The following is a 12,209-nucleotide window of genomic DNA, read 5'->3' as shown; positions in this document are numbered from 1 at the left end:
AGAAACAACCTTCAGTATCAACACTCAACACATCTGCAAGTGCTACTGAGATAAGAGAACAACTTCAGTGAGCACGGGGAAAACAACCAGATTTGAAGCAACCAAGAGAAGACAAATTCCCCATTTGGAGCAGAACTCCAGGACCAGATGTGTGTGAGCCTGCAATTCTGCGAGTGAAGTAAAAACCACTAACAGATACCATCTTGGATGACATCACTGCACTTTAGGGAATTGTTCCTGCAACCCAGTTTAAATATCATCAGTGCGGGCCACTTTGGTTCACACGTTTATTTTTCAAAATAAGTGTAAATGTTACAGTTCATCATCTAGGAAACATATTTACAGGGTTTGCAACAGTGAAATAAATAAGGTTGTGTAGAATATAGCAGATAGAAATGGTAAATAGTCTACAATGTACAGCAGCTTTGGCTACCAAAAGTTCATTTTTCAAAAAAAATCTCAAACTATAGTATTAATAAATAAAGCTATGTGAAAAAATAAATAAGGTACTCTTCTGTCCTACTAATTTAAACTACTTTTTTTTTTTTACACATAGAAGAACAAAGAATTGCGTAAGCTTTTACAGTCGCCTCTTCATTTTAAAGCACATGGTCATGATTCAAACAGACACAAATCTACCGAGTTACTAAAACACTTCAATATAAATTGGTCTCCAACCAATTTTGGCATCAGAATGGTCTTTGTATTGAGAAATTGGCAATGGATTGAGAACTATGATCCAAAACCTTTTCCTATGAAACCCCAGTTTGTTGCGTAACGCTTTTTCAGATTCTGTCCTTCTCTGTGCTGATCAGATTGGTACGAAGCCTCTAGCCGCAACAGCGTGTTCACTTGAGTGGTTTAACATCTCCGTGAGCTTAATATGCCTATCAAATCCCCGATTAGGGCCTTTATCCCTCCAAGAATCCTGCAGTGAGTTTTTTTAAAAACAACCACTGGCTCCAAAGAAAAGTGCTACGTCTCTTTAACATGCTCTGATTTTTGTAACGTGTAGCATTATGTACAGTTACTAGCAACCCCTTACACTCTATCTTTGCATCACATAATTCACTTGTATATGATGAGAACCATCAGTGACGCTGTACAACACAATCTGTTCATCTTAACATTGGTTGAATATATTACTGTTTTTAGATTGCTTGATATGAGCTAACACAGTTATTAAATGAAAACAAGATATCAACAAAGAAAATACATTAAGGCTATAGAATTAAGGCTTTAAAATGAATCATAACTAACCATTGCTAACATTCGGTGTGAACAGTAGCTCCACACGCACACATACACACACACACGCACGCACACACACACACACACACACACACACACACACACACACACACACACACACACACACACAGCTGTGAATTAAGTTATGAAGTGAGGCATGGTATCAAAGACATTCCTCACAGGTCCAGAAGAAGAGTCTGGCACCATTTTGTCTCCGCTGCAGTCCATAAAATGACATTCTTCCTGGATGAACATCACTGCGCTTTAACTTCATCTCTGCAATTTTTGAGATGATTAAGTACGACTGATTCCTTCTGGAAGAGCCGAGGTCGGACGATGAATAAGACTGTGGCCTACTGTATCGTGGGTACGTTCAGAGAGGGACTTCACATATTTCATTTGGTAGAATTACGGTTTGTTGTTGGGAGTTCTCTGAATGGAATGGCTCGGGTCATTTGAAGGTAGGAACAAGGCTATTATTTGGGAAGCATGTCCTTCCTGAACTTGATCGGGGGGAATGTTTGGACTGGCATTTTCAAAAATGTTTCAATCTGGCCCCACGGAGACACCCATAATAAAAACAAGAGGTGGCCAAGAACAACACTACAACAAGTACAAATACTGTAGAAATATACAAAAACTAAGATGGAAACCACACATTCTAAAGCAGGGGTTTGGATTTGGGGGTCTATATAAAGCCTGGTGATTATGATTTGGCTGCTGAACCCAATGTGATCCAACTGGATTATCAGTTCCTTTGGCCTCCCTGCTGATGAAAATGATTACATCCATGAAGCACTGCTGAACTCGGGAGGGCATCATCCTCCATACCCCCTTTAAACTACAGCCCAAACCCCTGTCCTAAAGCTTTTTATGCTCCTCATATTGCCTCAAAGTTCCAGTTTCAAAAGGAGGCAATAATAAGCAATTATATTACAATGTTCACAGTCAAAGTCTGATTCTGACAGAGGAGCCTCTCTGGCTGCCTCCTTCTCTGTTTTAAAGCAGAGCCCAGAGTGGATGTGTCCTTTGTATGTCCATGTGTCCATCCACCTCCCAATGTCTCACTCCACCCAAAGATCCAAACACAGAAGAATAAGAACACATAATAAAAGAAACAGAGGTCGCTTGCTTTGTCTCTCGTAGAGCATCCTCAGTTTTACAGTCACACAGAGAGAGAAGGGTGGGAACAAGGCGGCGCCCAAGGTGTGTGTGTGTGTGCACTGTTGCACTAATCACCTTGGATACAGCAGTAAGAGAGAGTGGGAGGTGTCGGATAGCTCTGATCTGCAGGGATTGAGCGGTGGTGGGTTTTTTTAGCGCTGCGTCCAGTCGTTGCCCATGCTCAGCTTGGCTCTGGGGATGGTCATCTTGTCCACACAGGGGGAGCTCATTTCTGGAGAGAAATGGATGATGCCGCAGTCGTTCTTCACATTCTGAAATTTGTTCTCCTTGGAAGGCTCCATGTAGACCACCGAGTTCTTGTTTACATGCTTCTTCAGGATCACCGTCTAACCAGGAAAAGGGGAAAAAAACAACATAATCCTATTGTTAGATTGAAGCTATAATTCAGGTCTCGACAGCTACGTGATTTGTGATGAAAGCTAAAGCTTATTCATTTATGTTATCTTGCACTTAAAAGTGCAGCAACTGGACAGCTTCCAATAATACTCTGACAAATTCAGATTTTTTGACACCACAATCTAATTTCATGGTACATTTTAGGATGGATGTGAAGTAGTAATAAGCGGATTTATGCAATTTACAGATAACTTCTCACCTTCTTTGGTGCACTGTAGCAGGACATCTGCACCCACTTCTTTTTCTTGTTGATGAGTAACGCCACAATAAGGAAGATGATGATGGCCAGCAGGAGACCCGCCAGGATCCAGGCTGCCGATTGGTAGATGAGGGCCATCTCTGTTTGGCTGGGGTAATTCTCACCCAAACCTGGCTCATCTGTGGCACGCAGACAAAAGTGATATCAGATATCAGTCCCACAGAAAGCTCTTTAATTGCTAAACCCACTCAAATTACCAAATCTAAATTGAAAACAGCTTATTTGTCTGCTTTTGGACGATATCCCGGCTAAGTACTTCACACTGAACGCTGGGTGTCTCAAGACAGATGATGTGCCAGTATCCATTTATCATTATTGTTTAGTTCAGCATGAGTTAGTACACCAGTCACTCATTTATCAAGACAACTAAAATAACCTCCATTAGAATAAACATTCACAGAGATTGGCAGGGAGTACACGCAGTAATGCCAAAAACTAGGATGGGGTTACTACTACACAGTGTATTAAGGGGATTTAAAGGGGTGTGTGGAGAGATGATGTAATGAGCAGGTACCTATATCAGCAATGATGGGTGGTACAGTGGCGGTGGTGATCCACACTGCGCTCTCCACTGTAACAGTGACTGATGTCTTGGAGGCGTCGGTAGACAACATCACCGGCACCGACGTTGTAATTTCTGCTCAGACAAAAGAATAAGATCTATTACCAACACCACTGATGTAATGCAAACATTCAGGACATAAACATTTCTAACTGTGAGCTAGCGTATGAACTCCCTGGTGTCTCAATTGATAAGCTGTGTTTATAGAAACTGTCCTACTAACTTCCACTGTACCGCTTTGTAAAGGCATTACGTAAAAAGCTGTTTCCCACCGGGCAAATAACAAAAACAAAGGCCCGGCAAAACGGCTACGTATCAGGGTGAACAATGGGAGCCTATGCTGAGGTTTTCCTCTATAGGAAAAGCTGACATGGAGCTTTGCCTTCCTGTGCCGCCACAGAGAGAGTGTTGCGGGCCGGGGACAGGAAACACGTGTGAATGTGCGGATGCTCGAGGAATGTTTTTGCTCTGAGCGGGCCGTGTGTGTATGTCACATGGAATGTTGTTGCGAGTGGTCATGTTTGCCTATGCAGCGCCAGAGTGGCTATGCCTAACAAACAAACACATGCACACACATTCAGTCTGGAACCCCCTTGGTTACGCCCTCTTTTTGACATGTAGCATTATAAATTATAACTTTCCCAGCAACAGGCTGTGCCTTGTTCCAGTGGTACCACTTATTATAAAAAGGATGGTAGTTCTGTCCTTGTTCTCTTGTTCTTGTGGAAGTGATACATAAACTGAATTTTAGTATGCAATACAAACCCCATTTAGAATGTATATTTTATTTTGTAATATTTTTAGTGCATTAAAAAGTACTCAAAGCTCTGTCTAAAGGCCAAATACTCTATAAAGGCAGCTCTCTCTTGATTGAGACGCACCTAAATACTCACCGAGACAGTGTGGGCAGCACTGGCCCTTGCGTAAGACGGGCACCCGGCAGTTGGCAGCCGGACAGCGCTGAGAGAAACACTGAATGGTGCCGTTGTTGCAGGTGCAGCTGGTGCAGGCATTGGCTTTCCAGGAGTCTCCAGCCAGCAGCACGTCTCCGTCGTTGGTTATGCAGTACTCCTGCTGGCTGGTGTTGACTGGCAGCAAGGGGCTCAGTGACTCGTCTGTGGTGGCACACAGGTACAGGTAGGGTTAATGATGAAAATACTCAAAGGTTAAGGCAAGACATGGGGCTGTATGCTGGGTCATGTTCCAGCCTCTTCCCTCACTTAATAGGACTTGGCAATGTAATGTTGGAGCTTAAATTTAGCTTGTAGAGAATTGCTGTTTTCAAATAAAAACCTAATTTTGTCTGAGCTGTATATAACTATGAGGCGAGGCCTGCTTCTACATGACTCCTGCATTTGTCCCTGTTGTATAACATCTCAATTCACACACATTATGGGGCCTTTAGGGTTACTTTAAAGATAAGATGCTTTACAGTATGTTAAACACAAACACAAGTGACTCCATATGGCAGATGTCAGGCCTTCCTTATCTCTTAGTCTCATCATACCCCTGCAGGCCTGAGATCTATGGCCTTCTCATGACCAAAGACTTAGTTAGCATGTGCACCCTGCACTACCCTACAGTACACATACATCACAGGGCCTGTCAGTGAGATGTGTATTATTCCCACATTCCTGGTGACCAGGCCCATACATATATCAAAGGCTGGTCTCTGACAATCTGCTTTTGTGAAAGGCGATGCGGCGATAAGGCAGGCCAGCATTCTCAAGGAGCAGCTCTCAGGCGCAGTCATGCATTGCTGATTTGTGGGCCTCATGCTTGGGAGTGCTTGGGATATGTTGATTATAAGTGTATAAGAGAGGCTTGAGTGTTTGGGTACAGTTTATAAACAAAATATGCGTGTGGTTTTTGCGTTAGCCTAGACGTTTGTGTCAGACTTTATTCCCATAATCGGAGGAATAGCACAGATTGAGCGAAATTAGTTAGTTAGAGTTATGATGAACCTCAGGTGTGGGCCACTGGGTGAAAGCAGTCCGCCTGTGCTGCTGCCTGTCTGGAGGATTGCTATGTAAACCCAACCGGTCTTGGCTGGTTTCTTTACGAGTCTGTATGCCTGACATAAAACTGCCCGACAGAGTGCAACATGCAAGACCTTCCAAAACCACATGCTGATAGCACATCCAAAACAGATTTATATTTCTCTTTCCACTAACCAAACCTCTGACCCCCCACCCCCTTGGGGTTTTTTTTTTAATTACCCCTGCATCACTGTACCTTGGCCTTTTTCCAATTACCTGGGCATACGTGGCAACAGGTGTCCTTGTTCCTGATTGGTGTCTGGCAGAGAGCTGGGGGACACACTTCAGTGTCGCACAGGACACGTCCCTTCCTGCAGGTGCAGCGTGTGCACTCGTCCAGGTTCCAGGTCTCCCCCTCCACGTAAAATTCCCCCCCAGGAGCTCTGCACACCACCATGTCCATCCCCTCTGGCTGACCGCTGCCTGACTCATCTACGGTAGAGAAGGAAACAGTCATGTATGTGCTCTGCTGTCAAATTCACATTCTGGTCTGTGCCAAACAAACATTAATTCAGCCCAAAACAATAACTGCTACACGATGAAGTGAAACAATGATCTTGAGAGAGTAAACAGAGTCATAGGTTACTAGAATAAGGATGCATGGGAGACCACTATCCATTAAGAGGAAGCCTCGGGCAGTGTGGGGTGGTGGCCAAGTTGTGTTTTGACACTACTTTAGTTGAAAACATCTTTCTGTGTCCAGCAGAGTAGTAGACATCTGCAAAGAGTTAGCCTATTGTCCCCCAACTGCAAAGTGTGTGTAGCTTCTGAAAGTTGTAGACATTCTTTCACTCCTAAATATTTGAACAGCCAACTGAGTCACTCCTCCATAAATATCCCGCATGAGTCGGAGGGTTGTGGATAAAAACGTGTGTGGCTGTGGATCAGTGTACCTTCCATTTTTAGAGGAAACAGACAGAGACTGTGTGTTTGAGAGTTTAAGTGGCCAGCAAGTCTAAAGCCTAAAAGCTAGCTAATGATCCAAAGCTCTGGGGTGAATGGGCTGTCAGGGGACTGTATACTGTGTGTCGCCAGATGTGTGTGTGTGTGTGCAAGCAAGTGTGTGTATTAATTGCAACTAATTTCTAGCAAGTAACTGAGTGTCAAAGTCCGTCCTAAAACATCTGTTTTTTTTGTATATTGAGACATGTGGAGGCCTTGATTCAGTGTTACTTCAGGAGAAAGTGAAACTGCCAGGAAACAGTCAAAGTAATCTTATACCAGTTTTTCTTTTTAAATTGTAAAAAAGAATTACTCCAGTTGAATAAACCTTGGGTCTTATTTTTGTAGTTTTGGCCATTATTCTTATTCTTATTCTTATTACTTAGCTATTGTAACACTGTACTCACTAAGTAATTGCTGAGATCTGGTAAAATGGCAATGAAGTCGTGAAAGTGAGAATAATGGCCAAAATAAGTTATCATAACCAAGACTTTTTACAATGGGATATAAAATAAAGTCATGTTTGAATTACGGAGACATACCTTCACACGTAGGGCAGCACTGGTCAGGCCTTACAACTGGATGAGAACAGCTGGGCACAGGGCAGGATATGAGCACACACATCTCCCGCCCAGAGTGGCAGTAGCAGTCGCGACAACCATCGTGCCAGCCGTCACCTTCCTCGTATCTGTGCCCGTTGGAGGTGAGGCAATAGCTGGGCATTGGGGCCGGGGCAGTGGTGCTTGGGACATGGCCACTTTCTAGAGACACAAACATGAAAGGCACAGACATTACTGGGGTGGCTAAGGACTTGTAGAATAGCGGTGCAAAAAATTCAAAAAAGCAACGTAGCCTGCTCTGGCAAGGAACCTTGTAAATTCACAGTGGAAATTTCATTAAGTACATTTATGATTTACAGTAAAAAGGGCCAGTATTACTGTCTTAGGTCCAGTTTCATTTGGAGTAAAGTAAGAGCTAAGTGGTTATGGTTTAGTCTACTGGAATAGCCAATTCATAATCCAGCCACAAATAAAGCTTAATGAGTTTCCCACAATTTTTGTCAACTGACAAAAAAAACTAAAAGGGAGACATAAACCTTATAAAAAGGGCCCAAGTTGCCAGTAACCGGGCCCCAGCATGTGTTAACTCAGCATGGCTCTTAAAGCTTGTAGAGATCCGCTGGGATCTGGAACAAAAGCTGAACACAGTGAACTGTGCGACGTTGCAGAGTTCAGGCAGATGTTTTGATGTCTCTTCTTTTTTATGTAAAACTTTAAAAAACATACTGCCAAAAAAAAAGTTTCCTATCCCTAAATATTTTAAGAGTCCACAGAGAGGCTGATATAAGAGTTTCAGAATCAGGTAAACAGCAGTTTATTTGCAGTAGGTACTGCTCTGTTTGTGGAGACGAAGAATAAGCTGCACTGATCTCCTCACCATACAGGAAAACCAGCCAAGTATATTTCAGGCTGAAATATTTATAATACAGCTAAATTGGCAAAATCAACACATCACATGAAATGTGGTGGAGCATAAATATGGCATCTGCATACTTGCTTTAAACTTAGGGGTTGAGGGAATCAAATTAGAGGTGCACCAACAGCCCCTGGATATAGCTAAAACACCAACAAGAACCAAAACGAGCACACATAAAAGGCTCCACAGTTGAGCAGCAGAAGGTCACAGGAAATCAAAGCTGCAGCTTAGCGGCAGACATTTTATTCTACTAACAGAGCTCTCCTATCTCCTTACATCCTCTACCTTTTATACTGCTTACAGTTAAGACCTCGGGGTGGAACTGTAGTTATGTATCAGAAGGGAGCTCTTGATGGTTAACTTTAAAGTGGTATCTATATCAATATATGATATCAAGATAGTGGTTAAAAAGCCTCCTAATATACATACTGATTGTAATTTTCAAGATAGTCTCCCTATTTGATATTCAGAAATGTGATGTATTTTGGCCTGAGACATTTTGGCATTGGGAAAGTCAATATCTCGCCATGCACGGATCATCCTTTGGGGACCCTGCGTGTATCTCTTACAACATTGGCGTGGGCTTGTTCAGGGTATTTTATGTCTCAACAGGGCTAGTGATTTTTTCTAGCTGGAAAAGCAATAAATGGCCTTACCTACATGGCAATTATCTTGTGAAAGCACCAAAAAATCCTCCCCAAACTATTGTCACGTTAATGCTTCTATGGTATTATTCAGTCAGACATATTGGAATATTGCCAGCATTTCACTGCAGGTGATGTCTATACCAGAGCTCAATTACCTTTACACATGCAGATGGAGCAGCCCTTCCTGTTCTGTCGATAGCCGTCACTGCAGTGCTTGTCACAGGTGAAGGGAGGACACTTGACACACCGGCACATCTCACAGCCATGCTTGTTCCTCCTGCGGGGCAAACAAACACATGATGAAGCACACACATATAAAACTCAATTACATGACGAGAATGCCAGGAAGCAAACAAGCTCTCTGGAGCAACATGGTGTTGTGATTGAGTGAAACCCAGATGCTTATGTCTGGTATAATCAACATCCTGACCTGCTTTCCCCTCTTTTTGTTAGCTGCCCTTTAAAGAAGGCCAAATAAAAGGCCAACATGTGAGATCCTTTTGGTTTGCACATCATACCAACCCAAAGGCTCTGGGTGGAGCTATCTAAAGCCAGTTCAGATTTTGCGGACATATAGGAGCACCAAAGAGCAGCTAGACAAGAGCTAATGTAGGCATGTTGATTGGTGAGTATAGAACCAGACAGAAAAGAGAGAATGGGATACGGCCTCCTGATGGTCAGGTAACTTAAACTGACCAGAAACAAAAGAGTTCAGTTGTCCAAACAAAGAACATTAAAAGGATATCTTCACATACAAAGAGAAAGCAGCAGTATGAAGTGCAGAAGCTGCAGAGGCTCAAAATAGGCCAGTTGGACCCAATTATCTGCCTAATAAAACATGAATGAGCTGGAGGTTGATAAATTGTCAAAACCCAAATGAAAGAATGGCCAGTATCTAACACTCGTTCACGAATCTCTACCCCTCCGTGTCTGCATTCATCCTCTCTCAACCAGCTAGCCTCGCTCTCTCCTTCAAGGTAAGTGATGATACCTATTTTATGAAGCAGTGGCCTCATTAGGCCCGGGTAATTACTCGATTAATCTTTATCTGCTAAGGCAGCATAAATAAAAGAACCTCCCGAACCCATGGATGGGTGCTGTGTCCCATAAAGAGGACAGAGCATGTCAGGCTCAGCAAACAGAGCACCCTATCTATGCTGAAACAGCAATAACAGCCATTGAAACAACATTGTGAGGGTTTGGCCAGTGCCTCACTGTACAAATACAGAGACAGAGAGTGCTGCGACCTTAGAGCAAGGCTTTGTTTAAAGATGGTGTGTGGAATGCCAAGCAGCGCTTTGGGCTCCAGGGGGGATAGAGGGGCTTGGGGAGGCACTAGGGGCCCCCGGCCATGGGACTGCTGGCTCGGCACAATCTACAGTGTGCCGCAACTGTGATGGCCAGAAGAATGCCATTCATGACCTGTGAGGTCACAGTGATGATTTTGAGCTATGAATGATTGAAAACACAACTTCATCCGTAAGAACTGCCCTGAGAATGTCCTTCATGTAGACTGTTAACACAAGAGAGGAGTGTTCAACACATGGTTACACATAGTTTACAAGGTTTACATTCATCCTGCGTTGGAGGCCTGTGCCTTCAGTTTTATAAATGTACATTACATTACTCACAGGATGTCATCAATACAAGCAGTATAAACACAGAGATCCTTTGTGCCTTTTGTTTCTTTGTGGTGGATGCATGCAGAGATCCTGTGCGAGAAGACAGAGATCTGCATTGTAAGGCTGGCAAGCTCTCAGAGGATTTTTGACTTCTGAGGGTAGACCCAAACAGCTGCTTATGAAGGATAAAGCCAGAACTTCCTGCTCTTCTTGTCCCCACACGGTCCCCCTCATCCCTTCTCCTCTCCTCTCCTCTCCTCTCCTCTGGCATCATGTGCAGACATATCGGGCCCATCTTGAGCCGTGGCTCCAGAGAGCATGGTTGAGATACCAGAAGAATCCCAACTGTATACGTTTCATAAAGGCCGCTTTTGTCCTGATGTGTTTTTGATCGTTGTTTTGAGACGGAACGATGATTTATGAAATGAGAGTGGTGCCTGGGGACCAAGCGTCCCGGTAGAGAGCACTTCCAGATGTTTGATTGGGTTAAATGGGATTAGGACGAAAGGAGTTGCAGGGGGCTGAAAGGCTTGTGAGGACCTCACAGTGAATTACTCACACACAACCATGCACACACACACTCACACACAGATTTAGAGACCTGGGACTGGCCACCAAGGTAGGCCCTTTGATCTTGGATTCTAAACTACTGTACTGTTGCAAATGCCTCTTCAGCTTCCTTTTGACCATGACTAAACAGGCAATGGCTTCTGGGCATCACTTGAAAACCATTTACCCAAGAAACTATGGAGAAAAGAGCCATACATGTGCTGTACATTGTCCATTACGAAACTGATCACCTCTCAAAGACATAACAGAATTTCCAAAGATAACTAGCATGTAAGAGCCAAGTGTACAGTTTTCTCATATATGTGTGTGTCACGTCACTGACAGCCACAGATGCCTTTAAACAGACTGAAAACACGCATAACAAATGAGTGTAGGTGGACTTGAGGGATGAAAAACACCCGGGTTCACTGAGTGTACTTACACATATCCATAGGGGCAGGTCTTAGTGCAGGTCAAAGGTCGGCACTTGGGTATGGGGATGCTGCACTCACACACCTCACAGCCAAAGTCATCCCTCTCGTATCCCATTGGGCATTGCAGGGAACAGTATTTTCCCAGGTCAGGGCAGGAGTCATCTGAAAGAGTCGAGGGAGAGGTCATCCGATCATTGGCACAACAATCCATCAAAGGCAAAGGCATGAGTTGCTACAGGGGCTGCTCACAGGAACATTCTTGTGACAGAGAACCTTGCAAAGACTGCCACCAATCAACACAAATAAGCTGTCATGAACATGAACATGTCTTTGTTGCTGTCAAAACCAAGAGGTTACCAAATTTGTTTGACATCAGCATGAGCAAACAGGTAAATACAGTGTTGTATGTACACCACTTTCAATGCAAACCTGCAAGAAGCAGCATGTCAGAAGAAATGTATCATGTTCATGCTTCTGCAAGTGAGTCCCTGAGACTTTTAACCCTTTAGGTTCAACATACAATGAGAAGAGTGAACTTACTACTAAGACACTGGCAGAGCAGACATCCATTTTTGTCTTGTTGGAAACCATAGGGGCAGTCATTCCCTGACAAGGAGCAGTTTTCCAAGGGAGGGCACAGCATGGGGCTAACTGTTTCGTAAGAAGGCTCTAGAGAACAAAAGAGATGATGGAGGGTAAGAATTTTGCACCAGAGCAACAGCAATCAAAGTATACAACAAAGAACACTTATTTTATGAATTTCTTTCTGTTTTTTATATACGTGTGCCAGGATCCCCTCAGGTATAATACCGATGCTTTTTATGCCAACTGTAATAGCTACCTATTT

The 12,209-nt window shown here is 43.5% G+C and overlaps 1 protein-coding gene across 3 annotated transcripts in view; it reads right to left on the bottom strand.

Annotated features, from left to right (window-relative positions):
* Window positions 1–273: 273 nt before the first annotated feature.
* The window catches only part of crim1 (cysteine rich transmembrane BMP regulator 1 (chordin-like)), a 31,970-nt gene continuing 20,034 nt past the window's right edge, over window positions 274–12,209 (bottom strand). For all 3 annotated transcript variants that reach the window (XM_051386389.1, XM_051386407.1, XM_051386399.1), the window contains 9 exons: window positions 11,903–12,031; window positions 11,371–11,524; window positions 8,913–9,034; window positions 7,177–7,395; window positions 5,909–6,124; window positions 4,547–4,768; window positions 3,606–3,728; window positions 3,032–3,210; window positions 274–2,762 (listed from right to left, as the gene is read on the bottom strand). In XM_051386389.1, the coding sequence (XP_051242349.1) occupies window positions 2,568–2,762; window positions 3,032–3,210; window positions 3,606–3,728; window positions 4,547–4,768; window positions 5,909–6,124; window positions 7,177–7,395; window positions 8,913–9,034; window positions 11,371–11,524; window positions 11,903–12,031 (1,559 nt within the window). In that variant the 3' untranslated portion in view covers window positions 274–2,567. The remainder of the gene's footprint in view (window positions 2,763–3,031; window positions 3,211–3,605; window positions 3,729–4,546; window positions 4,769–5,908; window positions 6,125–7,176; window positions 7,396–8,912; window positions 9,035–11,370; window positions 11,525–11,902; window positions 12,032–12,209) is intronic.

The sequence above is a fragment of the Dicentrarchus labrax genome, unplaced genomic scaffold, assembly GCF_905237075.1.
Source record: "Dicentrarchus labrax unplaced genomic scaffold, dlabrax2021, whole genome shotgun sequence".
NCBI lineage: Eukaryota > Metazoa > Chordata > Actinopteri > Moronidae > Dicentrarchus > Dicentrarchus labrax.
This window is presented reverse-complemented; position numbering and strand designations above follow the sequence as displayed.